This window comes from Mizuhopecten yessoensis, unplaced genomic scaffold, assembly GCF_002113885.1.
Source record: "Mizuhopecten yessoensis strain PY_sf001 unplaced genomic scaffold, ASM211388v2 scaffold2249, whole genome shotgun sequence".
In the NCBI taxonomy this organism is placed as follows: Eukaryota; Metazoa; Mollusca; class Bivalvia; order Pectinida; family Pectinidae; genus Mizuhopecten; species Mizuhopecten yessoensis.
Window position 1 is genome coordinate 303,668 of NW_018404452.1, and position 17,915 is coordinate 321,582.

Here is a 17,915-nt window from a genome sequence, read left to right on the forward strand (position 1 = left end):
GCTCAGTAAAACCCCTATGTACATGTATTGCTGTATACATGTCTCTGTATATGAGTTATAGTAGTGGAGGGACAGTGTATACACATCTAGAGGAGGAGAGTTACAGAACGCTCAGTAAAACCCCTATGTACATGTATTGCTGTATACATGTCTCTGTATATGAGTTATAGTAGTGGAGGGACAGTGTATACACATCTAGAGGAGGAGAGTTACAGAACGCTCAGTAAAACCCCTATGTACATGTATTGCTGTATACATGTCTCTGTATATGAGTTATAGTAGTGGAGGGACAGTGTATACACATCTAGAGGAGGAGAGTTACAGAACGCTCAGTAAAACCCCTATGTACATGTATTGCTGTATACATGTCTCTGTATATGAGTTATAGTAGTGGAGGGACAGTGTATACACATCTAGAGGAGGAGAGTTACAGAACGCTCAGTAAAACCCCTATGTACATGTATTGCTGTATACATGTCTCTGTATATGAGTTATAGTAGTGGAGGGACAGTGTATACACATCTAGAGGAGGAGAGTTACAGAACGCTCAGTAAAACCCCTATGTACATGTATTGCTGTATACATGTCTCTGTATATGAGTTATAGTAGTGGAGGGACAGTGTATACACATCTAGAGGAGGAGAGTTACAGAACGCTCAGTAAAACCCCTATGTACATGTATTGCTGTATACATGTCTCTGTATATGAGTTATAGTAGTGGAGGGACAGTGTATACACATCTAGAGGAGGAGAGTTACAGAACGCTCAGTAAAACCCCTATGTACATGTATTGCTGTATACATGTCTCTGTATATGAGTTATAGTAGTGGAGGGACAGTGTATACACATCTAGAGGAGGAGAGTTACAGAACGCTCAGTAAAACCCCTATGTACATGTATTGCTGTATACATGTCTCTGTATATGAGTTATAGTAGTGGAGGGACAGTGTATACACATCTAGAGGAGGAGAGTTACAGAACGCTCAGTAAAACCCCTATGTACATGTATTGCTGTATACATGTCTCTGTATATAAGTTATAGTAGTGGAGGGACAGTGTATACACATCTAGAGGAGGAGAGTTACCCCTATGAACATGCTCCAGATAGTAGATTGGTTTGGTGATGTCAGAGGTCTCACATTTTTCTAATAATACACCAAAAAACATGGTAGTTATCAGTATTGGCATAGCTCCTAGATCTGTTGGCCTGTTAGCCCTCTCGGAGCTTCCCTCTAATCTCTGACAGCCTGGCCAGCAATGTACGGCTTTCATCAAAACACTACATTATGACCTAGCCAGGTCGTATCAGTGGCTTGTGTGTGTGGCCGTCGAACCTTACCGCCAAACATTTGACAGCATCGCACTCCAACATGTATTCCACCGAGAAAACTCCAGTTTGTAAATTTGAAATTTCATCAAATATCCTCACACTATAATATAGCTAGCCATAACTTAGCCAGATCAGTAGGAAATGCTTTATATATTTGGCCATGACACGTTACCATTACATCTAATGGTTAAGTAAATATTCTGCTCATATTTCAATGAATTAAGAGTCCATTCGAATCTGATTTTGTCATAACTTTGTAGGTGTGTTTAGCTAAGGCAGAGCCGCACGCTATTGTTTTTGGTTCAATTTACTTTTACAGCATTGTACTGAAGTTAAAATGTTAGTTTTAAAATACATCTACAATATGAATCAGAAAATGTTGTTTATATCGTGTCTCAGAAACAGATAAGTGGCATTGATTTAACTTGGTAGGGAAGTTGTTAAAATAGAGATTATTGTACTCTTTCAGGATGCCAGGGCTTATAGGCGGTCAAAAGGGGGTACTTGTTACAATCTTTCAAAAAACAATCATCTGCACTGGATTCACAAAATGTCACAGTTAAATTGTGTTGAATTTAGAAAAAGTCTCAAAGTCACAAAAAGTAATAACAAGGGGGTGGAGACCCGACGTCCCTGCAAGGAAGTCCGTGCCATAGTGGCAGTAGGGATCCCGGGGTGGATACCTTAATGGTATTCAACAGTGCTCATTAGGGAATGCAGTATGACAATAAGAAATGATGGGCAATAACACCATTTTTATTTCCATTTTATATTTTCATATTTTTATACGTCACAAACGGTTAAATCTGAGTCTGTTTGACCCCTGAGGGAGGAACTGATGTTTGATGAAGTGATATATATAATAATGAATATGAACAGAATTTGTCAACTGGACTTAAAGATTGTATTATCATGACCCTACTAGGGTTATGGGAAGGAGGGGTTTAGCCCTGAAGAATACATAATTGTTGCATGATAACAGGAATCTTTCTTAAATTTATTCATGAAACTCAGTTTTCATTTTAACTTAAGGGAGAGTCGTTAAAAAATAAAAACTTCTGCAAAAATATCATAGAGCTCCAGGGATTGAATCAAGGGCATGAACAAAATACAGGTAAAAGTTTTTGTGGTAAAAATATTGTATGAAAAAATTTGTCATGTATGAAAAATATATAGAAATGTTGCATACATAATTGATGTGTGCCAATGTATGTTCAGAAAGCATATCACAATTACATGTTCGCTCAACCGTGTAAAAAATGCTAACTCCGAATAAAACATACCTGTGAGATTTTAACATGCATGATCACCATAAGTCACACAAATGTAGGTGGGGCTTTGCTTCATTTATGTTCTCCTATTAAAACACGAATCACATATTTCAAAACATCAATAGTTTGTCTGTGTATCTGTAATGAAAACCCATGGAGTGTTGTGTTAGGATCCGTCTACCTGACTAATGAACGCCCATGGAGTGTTGTGTTAGGATCCGTCTACCTGACTAATGAACGCCCATGGAGTGTTGTGTTAGGATCCGTCTACCTGACTAATGAACGCCCATGGAGTGTTGTGTTAGGATCTGTCTACCTGAATAATGAAAACCCGGTGTTCTGTTAGGTATGGATTGAACTTTGTCTTTGGGGATTGTATTTGTGTCAGGTTTTTTTTCATTGTAAATTTTACAACATGAGTTGGGAAAATACGGCATTATTATTATTGAAATTCGAAAGATAATCCACATTTTTCTTCATTTTGGGAAAGTAAAGAACATTCTTGCTAGGGGGAGCAGCCTGTATTTGGCTGTTTAACTAGGCAAAACAAAAATCAGTCTTTATAGAAAATTGTAAAAGGTTTGTTACATCAGGATACATCTGTAAACTCATAGTGACAGCGTTGTTAATTCTTTGATAAACTGCCTGTTAACTCAATTTAATAATAACCTATTCCAACCTTTGAATTGGAAGAGTTCAAGTGTGTCTTCACGGGTAAAAGAGTTAACTCATTCACCCCTGAAATTTCATAATGAACTATTCCAACCTTTGAAATGGAAGAGTCCACATGTGTCTTCAGGAGTGAATGAGTTAAGGGTAAGGGTTGTACAGGATGACTTCTCGCATCACATTTTATATTCTAATTGAATGTTGATATGCTGATAAAGTGGGCTCATCCTTGATTGCATGTCATCACCCACACAACTATTAATTACAGGACCTGGGAGTGGAGCATGTCTCTCCATACTTAGAGTTCGGCTTTGTTCCCCTACATGTTTGTGGTTGGTTATATGAGGGCAGTGGTGGTTTCAATTGGTCCCACTTAGGGCTGTGTATAACCTTGAGCCCGACCTTGAACAGACCCATTGAGAAAGCTCATCGTTCTAACCTGGACAGATCAAATACAAAACACAAAGGCTACAGTTGGCAGTGTCATTGATTATCAGTGAGAAAAAAGGGTGTGATGGGGCCTGCGAGCTGTGTGGAACGCAGTATACTAGCTGTGTTTGAGTGACCAGGTATAGTCTAGGTATATATATTGATCGAGCTCTCCCAGCCTCACTGTCCAACGTTTTGTAATTACGCCCCATGTGGGCAGTGTGTGTTGTTTGCGTTCAGTAGCCTGATAGCTGGTGGAGAGACAGGAGGAAGGCAGGTCGTTGGCCGATGAGCCCCTAACCTGGCAGTGGAGGCTAACCTGGTTTGGCCTACTTAGGCCACTGTACTCCGATCTACAGGTAAGGCAGCCACTACAGGGGATCCTCATGTGTTAGCAGATAGTGGCATATATCCGACCCTTACTGCAACATGCAGAGGTGTCTCCAGCATGGTTGGGGCTATAGTCCAGCTGTTGTAGGGGTAGTGTGGACACCAGTCGACTGTGACTGCGCAGTAGCTGGCGTGACCTCGACCCACATTCCACAGCCCATTAATCGGGTCCAGTGACCTGGCCGCATGAGGACATGCCTCCTCAGCAGCGGCTCATTGTCTGTCTGTGGCCACGGTTACGGAGGTGTAGTGGACTGTGGAGGTTTTCTATGAGCAGGTTGTCGCGCCGATCTGTGATATTACTTAGTGAATTGATGTTTAGTTTGTATGGGGGTGTCAAAGCGTGACTATTGAGTACTAATACACGGAGAGTTCTACTGTTGATTAAGGTGTTTGGGTTCATCCTCTAGCTGACATCAAGTGTGACCTGTGTCTAGCTGACTTGTGACCTGGTACACTGACACTGCTCTGTGTGTAGGGGCAGGCAGTGATGATCCTGATACACTCTCAAAACCATAAACATCATATTCCTTGGATTTTGTCTTCTACCACAGACGGTAAATATTTTTATTGTAGATGTTTAGTAGGAGCTAAAACAGCTGCTTGTTATCTGTCCCAGAACTCTTAATTTCTAGTTCCAGGTTTGATATCAGTTTCTGTTGTGTCTTCAGATATTATGTACTATATCTGTAATTTTGGTTTAAAATGTCAAGTGACCGCTTTGAAAATAATCTGATGTGGCTTTAACTCATTCACCCATAAACACACATTTGGACTATTCCAATTCAATATACTAGTTTGCTTTATCAGTCCTTTATTATTTTTCTCTTTCAACAACTTTTTCTTCAAAACTATAAGTCATAGGGTCATGACATTTGGCATGTTGCTTGTCGGGATGAAAAAGCTATCAAGATTGTTCAATTATAGTAACTTGACTAGCGTTCCAGGTCACATAAGTAATTTGTTTTAAAAAATTCAAAAGACTTCAAACATTTCAGCATTCCATATATTTTGCCAACACCAGTGAACATACAGGCATCATGGGTGTCATGTTCTTTGGTATTTTGGGAATTAACTCATTCACCCCTGAAGACACATTTGTACTCTTCCTATTAAAAGGTTGGAATAGTTCATTATGAAATTTCAGGGGTAAATGAGTTAACACTAAATAGTACCAGTAAGCTAAACATATGTTGTGTATTGTGTGTTTCAGGCAAATCAATGTGTAGTTCTTAGCTGTCGCTTTGTCTTTAAATTTATTTAAATTCGTTTCCATCTTTTGATATATACTCTTCTTCATCTTTTGAAATTCTTCGAAAGAATTATGAAGAATTCTAAATCAGTGAAAGAAATTGTATTACAAAATATTATCAAAAAGAAATATAATTTAAGCAGTCACTTTATATCTAAGAAATTATAAGAACTACAAATTGATGTGAAATCGCACGATCCTTATTTTTCTAATCAGTGTGCTAAATTTTGAAAAATTTGAGAAATGTCTTAAAATTTATGCAAATACATTTTTGTACTTCTTGTGTATTGTATGTTATTTTAATGACAAATATATTTTGAACCAATAGACAGGCTGGTTTAGCTAGGAGTTTAAGATAATTAACTAGCTATATATGGATGACAGATTTGTTTAGCTGCTGTGATAGAAGCTATGGCAATCCATGCCTTAACGGCAGACAGTAGGGATGGAACGATACATAAATACGACAATACAATACATTAATAGGACCATACCATACATATCACGATATAGTAACAGCAGAAGCAAAGAGAAAAGATATGTCGCAAATTTTAAATGCGATATTACAACTGGAAATTGACTTGGTCCGAATTCAGTATGGCTTTGAAGTTTCACACAATTCTCTTCTTTTAGCTCATTCATCACTGTTGACACATTTGAACTATTCCAAATCAAAGGTTAGAATAGTTCATTATGAAACTTAAGGGGTGAATGAGTTAATGTGCGTGTCAAGCATGAGATGTCACTCTCCATGTTGGAATTGATATGACTTAATTCAGAAACAACTAAATCCTGAAAATATTGTAGGTGTATCGTAAGCTCCCAAAAAATGTTGTGTACCGTATTCAAAATATTGCGATATATTGTGGCACGATATATCGTTGCAACCCTAGCAGACAAGGGGTCAAATGTTCAAGTAGAAGTATTATTACAGTTTTGTGTTTTTAATACATGTATCAGTGGAAAGATGTTTCTACCACAATGCGCTGTGTTATTCCACTCTCAGATCATTGTATAAACACGCAGACTGTTAGATAAATATGAGTTATATACCACACGTGGTATATGACCTTCAAGAGTTTTGATTGGTCGAGAAGATAAACTTTGACCGGAAAGACTTTTTCCACATGCTTTTTGCCACCTGCTGTTTTGTTGACGTCATAGGCTGTCAACATCCGACAATTGTTGGTGACTTTGTGAGGTTATGTGGAAAGGGGGGGATTATTAAGGCAATATTAAAAGATGATACTTAAAGATTTGATCGCTAGTTTCAGGCACAATTGCTACAGACGCTCGATATCGTTTCGACGTCACACCGTCGCATGTCCAGGTCATGAAACCAAAACAAGAGCTGTCACAGTGTTGGGAAATATTTCGTTCTCCCAGCGTCCCGTTATCGCTATTTAGACGGTCTGACCATGGCTGAACTTTCACTATAAACGTCAACCATAGAACCGTCACGGAAAACGTAGGCCTATGGTTTTGGATATTGACAGCGATAAGTTCGTCTACAACGGTTCATCACTTGGTGGGAGGCAGACTTCGTACGATATGCTTACGTGCATATAGTCCGTGGTTAATTTATATAAATTAATGCAATACTGCTACTCTCAATATTTAAAGTCGTTCATTTATTTTATATTTTCACGAAGTTGTTGCCGAAACATTAATTTTGACAATTAAATTTGTAAAAAAAAAAGTCATTTTTGAATATTAATGAGCGACTTTTTACATGCCAGCCTTGTCTACAAACACATGTGTGTATGTTATTTCCGACTGATCATGAGATTGTGGTAGAAACAGATCACACAACTCGTGGTTGTTGAGTATGGGATTTATTTCACTCTCGTCAGTTAATTTTCAAAAGTTACAGAAAGACACTCTTAGACAAAAGACAAAATTAACTAACTCGAGTGAAATAAATACCATATTCAACAATCACTTGTTGTGTAACCTCTATTTATCATATGAATACCCTGTTATGCAGTGTCATAAAGCCATCACACAAATCATGTTTATGTAACGTGTATAATATCACTTGGGAAATGAAGTCACAATCGAATAGCAACAATCAATGTGACGTCACGTCATTGTGAAGCGGACACAATTTTCATCGTTTCAGAGGCGGCCAAGTGCATATTATTCAGTTCAGATCACAATTATACAGTTTACTTTGTATTGTATGATAAAAAGAATCTCATTCGATTCCATTCATATTAGATTAATGATACTCGTTTTGGATTTTTCATATTTGCTCGCCAGAAAAATCCTAAGCTTATATTAAAAATCTAATATGAAGTGAATTATTTATGACAGATCCTTTACATATTATTTTTTCATAGCAAATATAGGTCTCCAAACCGATTTACTGTGGAAAATAACAATGTATGTGTACATCAAGATAGTGATGTCTGCTGCCATAACACCATTTTGAGTCCCCACATTAATTACGTTTATTATCTTCAAGGTCGGAGACAAAGAGTTAATTTTGTTTTATACTAAAATACATATACAATGTATATATGTGTATATATAGGAAACATGATTATGTCCCAATGGTTAACAGCTGATCACTTGTCTGGGAGGTGATTAACTTTAGCTAAATCCCCATAGCACTGTAAGTGAGTATTGAGTTGTCTCTGACTTGAAGGTTAGATGTAAATATGATATTAAAGGGAGCTCTGTTACATATATGTTATTGTAAACCATGATATTAAAAGGAGCTATGTTACATATATGTTATTGTAAACCATGATATTAAAGGGATCTCTGTTACATATATGTTATTGTAAACCATGATATTAAAGGGAGCTACGTTACATATATGTTATTGTAAACCATGATATTAAAAGGAGCTCTGTTACATATATGTTATTGTAAACCATGATATTAAAGGGTCTCTGTTACACATATGTTACATTCATTAATAAGATTTTAGCAAATATCATTCTTGAAATGTTAGTTATAATTCTTCATAATAAAGTCACTGTTTCATGTTCTGCCCCTTTTATTTCTTGTGGTACTGTAGTGGGGCAATCATAAAGTGTCTATCGAGAGTTCAGGGGATCTGGGTTCAAGTCTCTTTCTCCTGTTACAAAATTGGCAAGCTTGCCAACCCTTGTTTCAAACACTGGGTGAATTGCTTGGCAATTAAGGGGATACCCCCCAATCTTGGTTGTAAATAGTGTTGTCTTTTGCGGCAAAAACTTGGAAAAAAGTGGAGGAATGTGGTGGAACTGGACTGGGTCAATCGCTGGCAACCAGGTAGCTCAATTGGTAGTGCATTATTCTAGAATTTGGTGGGTCCTAGGTTCGAACCCCAATCTGGCTGTTGCATTTCTTTTTCATCTTTTACATTTTTACAGAATCCACAATTATTTCCTAAGTGGGTAAACATCTAAGTACATTAACTTATGTCGGTAAACATCAAAGTACATTAACTTATGTCGGTAAACGTCAAAGTACATTAACTAATGTATGTGTTACAATTTCTGATGAATATCATGCATAATTCAAACGCTTCACTGTCAAATCCATTAATGTTTTAGTTTACATGTGCTTCTCATAGATAAGTGGTATTGGTACTTTGCCGCTCATCGTTAATTATTAACTCATTCACCCCTGAAACTTCATAATGAACTATTCAAACCTTTGAATTGGAAGAGTTCGAATGTGTCTTCAGGGGTGAATGAGTTAAAAAGGAAACTCTGAAATATATGTATACCTTGTTTTATGACTGAAGGATAAGCAAGCCTTTCAAACAATAGACATGAATGGTTTTCTGTATGTGTATACACAAAAGGGGATATGATATGTGAACATAAGACATTAAAACCAAGGATTAAAATCATTTGTAATAGAAAATACTGCTGTCAGTTATCCGAGAAGTTTTGATGTAAAAAATACTGTTGTCTGATTGGTTTTTAACTTTCAGAAATACCATATACAACCTTTCTATACTTTTAAAAATAATCCTTATATATGTTTTGTTAACCTTATAAAAGTAGATGAAAAAGAAAACACATAAAGCTAGTGGGATTTGTAAATCAACAATAGATGTGGCTCAGGTGACTTGTTCCTTGGAGAGAAACGCTGTCCCTGCTGGTTTTGTTGCTGAGGATACTTTAGTGATGTAACTGGTGTTAATTGTCAGGAAACTTCACACAGATGTCGATATACATCCCCTCTTATACCAGTTCACCTTACAACCTTATGCGGTCAAAAAACGAGGTCACCAGTTCTATAAATAGAATTTAATACAAATTGCTCTAAAGACTACATTTCTAAGCCGATTGTCACGAAACATCACTCACATGATATCTTGTATGAGTTCACATTTCGCGAGGGTATTCCTATCGGCCACGATGCATTAATAAAGAGTTCATGTTTCGCGAGGGTATTCCTATCGTCCGTGATGCATTAAAGAGTTCATGTTTCGCGAGGGTATTCCTTTTGTCCGCAAAGCCTTGTTAATAAATATTAATGATTTTAAAATTGCTTGCTCAAGTAAATAAATAAGGAGACTTAAGTTGTAAGAATTAGCTCCTTTCAGACACTGAATCTGTTACTTATAGTCTTAAGTGGTTATGATCATCAGTGGGTTTGAGGGTAAAAGTATGTGACTGACAATGAAGACACAGATGCTGAAATTAAAAACATATCGGGAGACTTCTGCTTAATTCTTATCATTTAATATCAAGCTGGGAGGTAGGCTTGAAATCATGAATCACTCTACTGACAAGATCTACGTAATGTCTACACACAATTATACCGACTAAAATCGATCGTGACTTCTGTAGTCAATAAATCAGTTTAGTGTATTGGTCTGACTAACCAATAGATGGTTAAGTCGATTAATCAGAATAACACTAGTAAAGTCTAATTGCTGATGTCTCCATGTTGCTTCTCATATAATGTTGGTGTGATAAAATCTAACCATGTTTAATTGCCTGATGTGATGTTGGTATATGTTACAGTCAGTGGGTCTGTTTGCCGTAGTTTTACAACTGAATACAGGCTACTTCCCCTGGCTTAAAATGAAGTGCTTTATTTTTCCCAAATGAAGAAAAATCAGGAATATCTTCCCAATTTCGGTAAAAAATAATGCTAATTTTCCCCCATTTCATGTAGGAACAGTCTGATGTAAAATTAAGGTTGAAAAATCACTGACAGTGTTGTCCTTTACAATGTGTTATTGTTGTAACATCTTCTCTTTCTACCATTACAGATATGGATGAGGATGGGAGGCCGAAAAACATGGTGCGTTTACCTGCATCATCAAACTTACGTCCACACAAATGTGAGGTTTGTTCAAGACAGTTTCGAGAAGTAGCCACACTACGTAAACATGAACAATTACATCGTGCTGACCGACCATACGTATGCACCACATGCGGAAAGTCTTTCCTGTGGTCGTCTAATTTGAAAGTCCATGAACGTGTCCACACCGGGGAAAGACCCTACAAGTGCAAGATTTGTCATAGGTAAAAAAACTAGTCAAATTTCCATAAATCAAATTTCGAGGATTCAAATTTCTCGATGTGTCGAACTTACAGCAAAGTCTGGATTTCCACCCTTATCTTACACTACTAATATTCTATTCACGAATTGAACTTTTATAAGTTGAATTTCTCACTGTTCTGAAGTAGAAGCAAGGCCCGTTCGTTATACAAAATGCCTCCACCCTTCAGAAGGTCCCAACACTCAATCCCCTGTTTCTCTTCACTCAACCGTTAAGGTGTTATGCTATATCTTCGATCTTTGACCTTATCAATTTTATTCATAAATGTTTGAATTCACAAAAAATAAGTTATTAGTAATGAAAATGATATGTCAAGAAATATATTTGTGATCTCTAGTTTGGAGTTTCCCCAAGATTGATGATAAGACAAAGTGTCCACTTTAATGTGGTCCTGTACACCGGGAAACTTCTGTCCTTTTAAATCTTCACCCAATATATATTACTTTGTAACATAAAGATATTTCTGTGTATAGTATGATGTGTACTACAGTGTGATCAAATATTTTCGTGGGGTTTAAATTTTGTTGATTTTGTTGGTACATCCATGAATTGATAGGTCCGCAAATTAATTACTAGTTTGACATATATATATTCGCCCATTGACTGGGTACTCGTAATGCACCAATTCATGAAATGTTGATTTTTTTCGGGAAACCACAAGCTTTGGGCCCCACAAAAATAATTGATTCTGCAGAAATATTTGCTGTCATAATAAATCTGCACTCATTCTTGAGGGCAATAAAGGTAAAAGTTCAACTGTGGCAAAAACTTTCCTCTACAAAGTGTTTTCTACGTGGATTTCCTGTATTGTATGAACATGAAGGTATATGTTTTAGAGTGTTTACATGAATTCTTTTGAAGAAAGAGAAAAACTTTCATAACATGATGTGTTTCAGGTGTTTCACACAATCCAATGACTTGCGACGTCATGAGAGAAATGTACACATGCGGGGCAAACTCGTTAACTACCGATCAGGGGGTCGTGCGGCGAGCAGCACGGGACAGGTGAACATGGCTGCGTACCAAGCATTTGCCATGCAACAGCGTGCGCTACTGCAGCACGCACTCACCTACGAAACGATAATGCACAGTGCTGCAGCTGTTACTCAAGGTCACTATATGGGTCCCCCGTCGGACTCTGCTATGCTGCCCGCCCCAAAACGCGACCAGTGTGACCTGGCCGTCTCTACCTCAACAGACAGTATATATCGCGCACACAAAACTCCCAGTCCGATCAAGCTGGAGCAGGTCACACCCCCATCAACTCCTGGCGATGAGGCCCACCAATCAGATGGCCAGAATAGTCGCCCACAATCCAATCAAAACTCTTCTGACTCGGAACTTAGGGCTCTTCAGCGACAGATGTCTAACGAATATGGCAAGGTAAGTTATAGAATACCAGCCGACAGATGTCAAAGTGTTGTGTTGTGTTGTCCGTCATCCGTCTATCCATTAACCATCTGTCCATCATCCGTCTATCCATCATTAATTCCATAATTGCTGACCACTAAATGTTGTGGGGCTGGAAAATTGGCAGTTGAGATCTTAACAATTATTTGATGATCATGAGTAGCAGCTGTGATATATAGATTTCCCTGTAGTGTCAGCAGGCACTTACATCTAAGAATTGTTCATATTGTTCAAAGGACAGTATATAAAAAAAAGCATGCAAAATATTATTGGTGTATAGTAATTACATTTAGGGATTTGGTTCCTCCCTATTTTTCAGAGAATATCCTCTCTTTTTCCTATTTCTCACATGGCTTTCAAAGTTTTTCTGAAACGTTTAAAAAATCAGAACTTGGTGTGTGTGTTCCTCTCTTTTATGTCGTCTGCAACGCGAGGCGACATATAGGTATCACTTTGTCGGCAGCGTTGATTGTGTCGTCCAAACAAGTTTTTGGTGCAACTGAGTAGGCGACACATCCACTCCTGTGGAATTCTTGTTTAATTTGATTTCCTCTCATTCCCCATTTGTATGCCTGTTTCATTGTTTTTTTCAGATCTCTTTGACGTCAATCAGCAGTGTGATCCATTCACCTCCCGCGCTATCCTCATCCACATACCTCAGCAGTCAGCGTAGCCACACCTCGGACGGAGCCAGTCCTCACAAGAACGGACTGGTATCTCCTCACCAATCCTGTCCAAGGTAGGTTTTAATCTGTATTGTGTAAAGTCAGTCAATATAAAAAAAATCAATTAAAACGTTCCGACAATAAAATTGCTGGTTTGCACTATTGCATCTTCTGATTTGTCTTCGAATACGTCTAGGAATTAATGTCCTCGCAACAGCGTAAGACATATGAGGGCGGCCACCTTTGGAAACGCATCTGAAAGGAAAGAGAAGGGTAGTGAGAAAAGGACAGAGAAGGGTATTGAGAAAAGGAAAGAGAAGGGTAGTGAGAAAAGGAAAGAGAAGGGTAGTGAGAGAGAAGGAAAGAGATCCCAGCTGTTGCCATTGGGGCAGCAAATCAATTTAAGTTTCTTCTAATGTACTAATTTAACTCATTCAACCCTGAAATTTCATAATGAACTATTCCAAACTTTGAATTTGAAGAGTTCAAATGTGTCTTGAGGGATGAATGGGATAATGAAATTGGTATATTGATCTGCTTTCTTCATTGCAATAATAGGGACATTAATCTTTTCCATAATTTTTAACTTTTTAAAAAAAATCATGGGGAGATTACACATGTTCAGAATTAAAAACATAAAGAATTGTGTGTCTGTACACCCTCGGTAAACAGTAACACTTTTAAATGGCATCTTCTGAGCTATTACTAACCAAATCTTGGAAAACACTGCAAAAAAACCCTGGCTAAACCAGTGACAAATTGTGTACACATGAATATGATGAAAATATTATCTGTTTTTTTGTTAGATTTAAAGGGGATGTATGTATTCAATGGTTGTCATCCATTATTCTGAGATTGATTCTTGAGCATATCTCAAAAAATATTAAACACTTTTCAACTAAACTTAAACAAAATGGTTATCAAGTAACATAAGGATATTTTCTCCTGTTCAGAACAGTTTTACTTTCATATAATATTGATTTGAAAATGAAAAAAAACAAATTGTTGCTTTTGTCAATATTGTAACTTACTGTTCATGTTGTCATGGAAACCATTTGTGACCTTGACCAATAAATGTAGCTATTTTCCTTACAGCCTGCCAGGACTGACCTCTCTACCTCAGTCTGTACCCCTTCCTCCCATCTCCTCAATCTATGGGGGTCAGACATCCACCTCAGACCGGGTTGACCGCGTCATAGACCTCAGTATGAACAAGTCCATCAGCAGTGGCGACTCTGACGATGGCGACTGGAAAGGTGGCAACGCCTCCTTCATATCCAAGTCTCCACAGATGTCGGAGACGGAGAGCGAAGAGAAGCGCGATGTGACGACAACTTCGGAGACACCGACTGTAGACTCCGGCATACATCACTGTCCACATTGTAACCTGTTCTTCCAGGACTTTACCATGTTCCACCTCCACCAGTCTCTGCACCCCCTCGACCACGACCCCTTCAGGTGTCCCAGCTGTAATAAGTGCTGCCAAGATCGCATCGAGTTCATGTTCCACATTGTATGGCACGTCAAGTATCCACACACCATCCCGAACTACCAACCGTTCAAGGAAAACTACCTCGCCTAATCAAAAGTCCCTCACTGTAAGTACCAACTAACCGAATCAAAAGTCCCTCACTGTAAGTACCAACCGTTCAAGGAAAACTACCTCGCCTAATCAAAAGTCCCTCGCTGTAAGTACCAACCGTTCAAGGAAAACTACCTCGTGTAATCAAAAGTCCCTCACTATAAGTATCAACTAACCTCATCAAAAGTCTCTCGCTGTAAGTACCAACTAACCTAATCAAAAGTCCCTCGCTGTAAGTACCAACTAACCTCCTCAAAAGTCGCTCACTGTAAGTACTACCTCGGCTAATCAAAAGTCCCTCGCTGTAAGTACCATCTAACCTTATTAAAAGTCCCTTGCTGTAAGTACCAACGGTTCAAGGAAACCTACCTCGCCTAATCAAAAGTCCCTCGCTGTAAGTATCGACTAACCTCATCAAAAGTCCCTCACTGTAAGTACCAACTAACCTAATCAAAAGTCCATTACTGTAAGTACCAACTAACCTAATCAAAAGTCCCTCACTCTAAGTACCAACTAACCTAATCAAAAGTCCCTCACTGTAAGTACCAACTAACCTAATCAAAAGTCCCTCGCTGTAAGTACCAACTAACCTAACCAAAAGTCCTTCGCTGTAAGTACCAACTAACCTAATCAAAAGTCCCTCACTGTAAGTACCAACTAACCTCATCAAAACTCCCTCGCTGCAAGTACCAACGGTTCAAGGAAAGCTACCTCACTTAATCAAAACTCCCTCGCTGTAAGTACCGAAGGTTCAAGGAAAGCTACCTCACCTAATCAAAAATCCCTCGCTGTAAGTACCGAAGGTTCAAGGAAAGCTACCTCACCTAATCAAAAGTCCCTCGCTGTAAGTACCGAAGGTTCAAGGAAAGCTACCTCATCTTATCAAAAATCCCTTGCTGTAAGTACCGAAGGTTCAAGGAAAGCTACCTCACCTAATCAAAAGTCCCTCGCTGTAAGTACCAACTAACCTAATCAAAAGTCCCTCACTGTAAGTACCAACTAACCTCATCAAAACTCCCTCGCTGCAAGTACCAACGGTTCAAGGAAAGCTACCTCACTTAATCAAAACTCCCTCGCTGTAAGTACCGAAGGTTCGAGGAAAGCTACCTCACCTAATCAAAAATCCCTTGCTGTAAGTACCGAAGGTTCAAGGAAAGCTACCTCACCTAATCAAAAATCCCTTGCTGTAAGTACCAAAGGTTCAAGGAAAGCTACCCCGCCTAATCAAAAGTCCCTCGCTGTAAGTACCAACTGTTCCAAGGGGAAAGCTCCTTACCAAACCAAAAGGCCCTCGCTGTAAGTAGCCCCATATCATCCCCAACTACCAACCATTCAATGTTAAACTACCTCTCCTAATCAAAGGACCAACGGTTCAAGGAAAAATACTAATGTAAGTACCCACAAACCATCCCCAACTACTAGCACTTCAAGTTCCTCACTGTAAGAACAAAATATTCCAGAAGATCTACCTAACACCTAACTTAAAGTTGCTGCCTTAAGTACCCACACACTGTCCCTCAACACCATCCCCCACTACCAGCATGGATAACTAACTAACCTATTAAACAGTCCCTTGCTGTGAGTGCTGATACCCCACCCCCTACTATCATCACATCAAGAACTACCTCACTCATCACCTTAACTCTACATGAGGACTAGTGTTTAGCTCAGCTGGCACAAAATATGCTTAAACCATGAACAAACGTCAGCCTGTTGTTTATTCCTCAATTTTGCCTTAAATTGTTGTTTTTTTTGAAGTATTGCTTGGTTGCATTGCCTCTTGAGGCAGAGGGAGGATACCCAAATAGAAGTTTTGAGTATTCTTGGAACTTTTTATGATAGACATCAACCGTATTTGGTCGGAAGCATTCTCAGGATGGTGATTATTTCAAAAATGTACAATGAAGGGGTTAAGGCCCATGGCTAAAAGAATGAATTCTGCTATATTGATTTAAATGAATAACTTATTGGGTTGGAGACATCCTCAGATGGTGAAGGTTCGAAAAGATACAGAAAGAGGGGCTGATGCCCTGAGGAGCTGAAGTAGGAGGCCAAAAGTGCATGAAAATGGTTGAGATCCTCCCTTTTAAGCCATTAACATGTTTGCTGGGCAAGAAGGAATTAACATAATCATCCTACCAGGATGTGTGCCGGGTCTGGCCCCACCCTTAGTCACTGAGTCACTATGTCATGATATTGAAATGTTCAAGATCCCTACCCTATAATCACATATACCAATTGCTGGGCATGAGACAAATACACATATTTTACAAAGATTGATCCTTGGGTCTTACCTCGCCCCTAGGGGCTTGGTTCCTGGGTTGTGTCATTGAAATGATGGTGACCCCTACCTCTTTTAGCTCACCTACAATGGCTACGCACGAACAGAACAAACACAATCAAGCTGTCAATATTTGGCCCGCCCTTGTGGAATTTTATTAGTCAATTTTGAAGCAGAGAATCCAATTCAATATAAGGGAAGGGTGTTGTTTTCCTAAGTTATGAGATGTAGGGAGCAGGTTGGGAGAATGTAATTTTTAATAAGGATGCAGGGGGTTTATCAGGGAGTTTTGGGGAAAATCATCGACATGATAGCCTTTTTGGGAAATTTGGATAAATATTATAACAACTCTGAATACATGAAGTTAGATTGTTTAACTTTTATCTAAGCCTGCCTTTACGACAATATTTTCATTCTGTCCTTCCTATATATGCTGCATTTTAAGAACTCCATCAATCAACGGGAATTTATATATATGCATTTGTTTGTTTAGATTTACGAATTGGTAATTTTAAAGGGGCAAATTGGGAAAAATTGCACACTTTTTCAGTTGGGAATGGGTGCTTGAGACGGACCTTAAAAAATACCCTAATAAACCCCTGGAATGTTTAACTTGATTGCTTAAATATCCAGGTGAACAATACAGGTCGTGTAGACCTCTTGTGTACTCTAAAGCAGGGGTGATAATTAGAGGACAGGAAGAACTGTAATCAAATTTTAAAACTTTGGAGAAATTGCTTTCACAAACGGAAAAAAAACCTCAAGCAAAATGCTAATTCAATTCAAGTATTTTCTTGTCTGAGGATGTACAATGTAAGAAGTGATGTAGATTCTAAACAGACAAATATATCCATGTTTATATTGTAAATATCTATAATTTCCAATGGTGAAATGGTCTAGGCGCTTAAATAGCGGTATGTTACCAGGAAGTTAAGTCTTTACTTGATATAGATATAAAATATAACATATCATTTTAAAGGGTGAAACAAGCAAAACATTATGTATATGTATATCTATAGATCTATATAAAATATATTACTTTGTATATGTATATATATAGATCTATATAAAATATATATTATCTTAAAGGAAGAAGCAAGCAAAATTCCTAACAG

The 17,915-nt window shown here is 38.2% G+C and overlaps 1 protein-coding gene across 2 annotated transcripts in view; it reads left to right on the forward strand.

The window, feature by feature from the left end:
- Positions 1–17,915, forward strand: part of LOC110445357 (zinc finger protein 91-like) — a 35,656-nt gene that overhangs the window by 10,855 nt on the left and 6,886 nt on the right. The window contains exons 1-5 of one of the 2 annotated variants that reach the window (XM_021489924.1): positions 3,685–4,058; positions 10,569–10,824; positions 11,759–12,245; positions 12,866–13,011; positions 14,033–14,535. In XM_021489924.1, the coding sequence (XP_021345599.1) occupies positions 10,571–10,824; positions 11,759–12,245; positions 12,866–13,011; positions 14,033–14,519 (1,374 nt within the window). In that variant the 5' untranslated portion in view covers positions 3,685–4,058; positions 10,569–10,570 and the 3' untranslated portion in view covers positions 14,520–14,535. Of the gene's footprint in view, positions 1–3,684; positions 4,059–10,568; positions 10,825–11,758; positions 12,246–12,865; positions 13,012–14,032; positions 14,536–17,915 lie in introns of those variants that run through there. The other variant, XM_021489923.1, reaches the window with a different exon arrangement.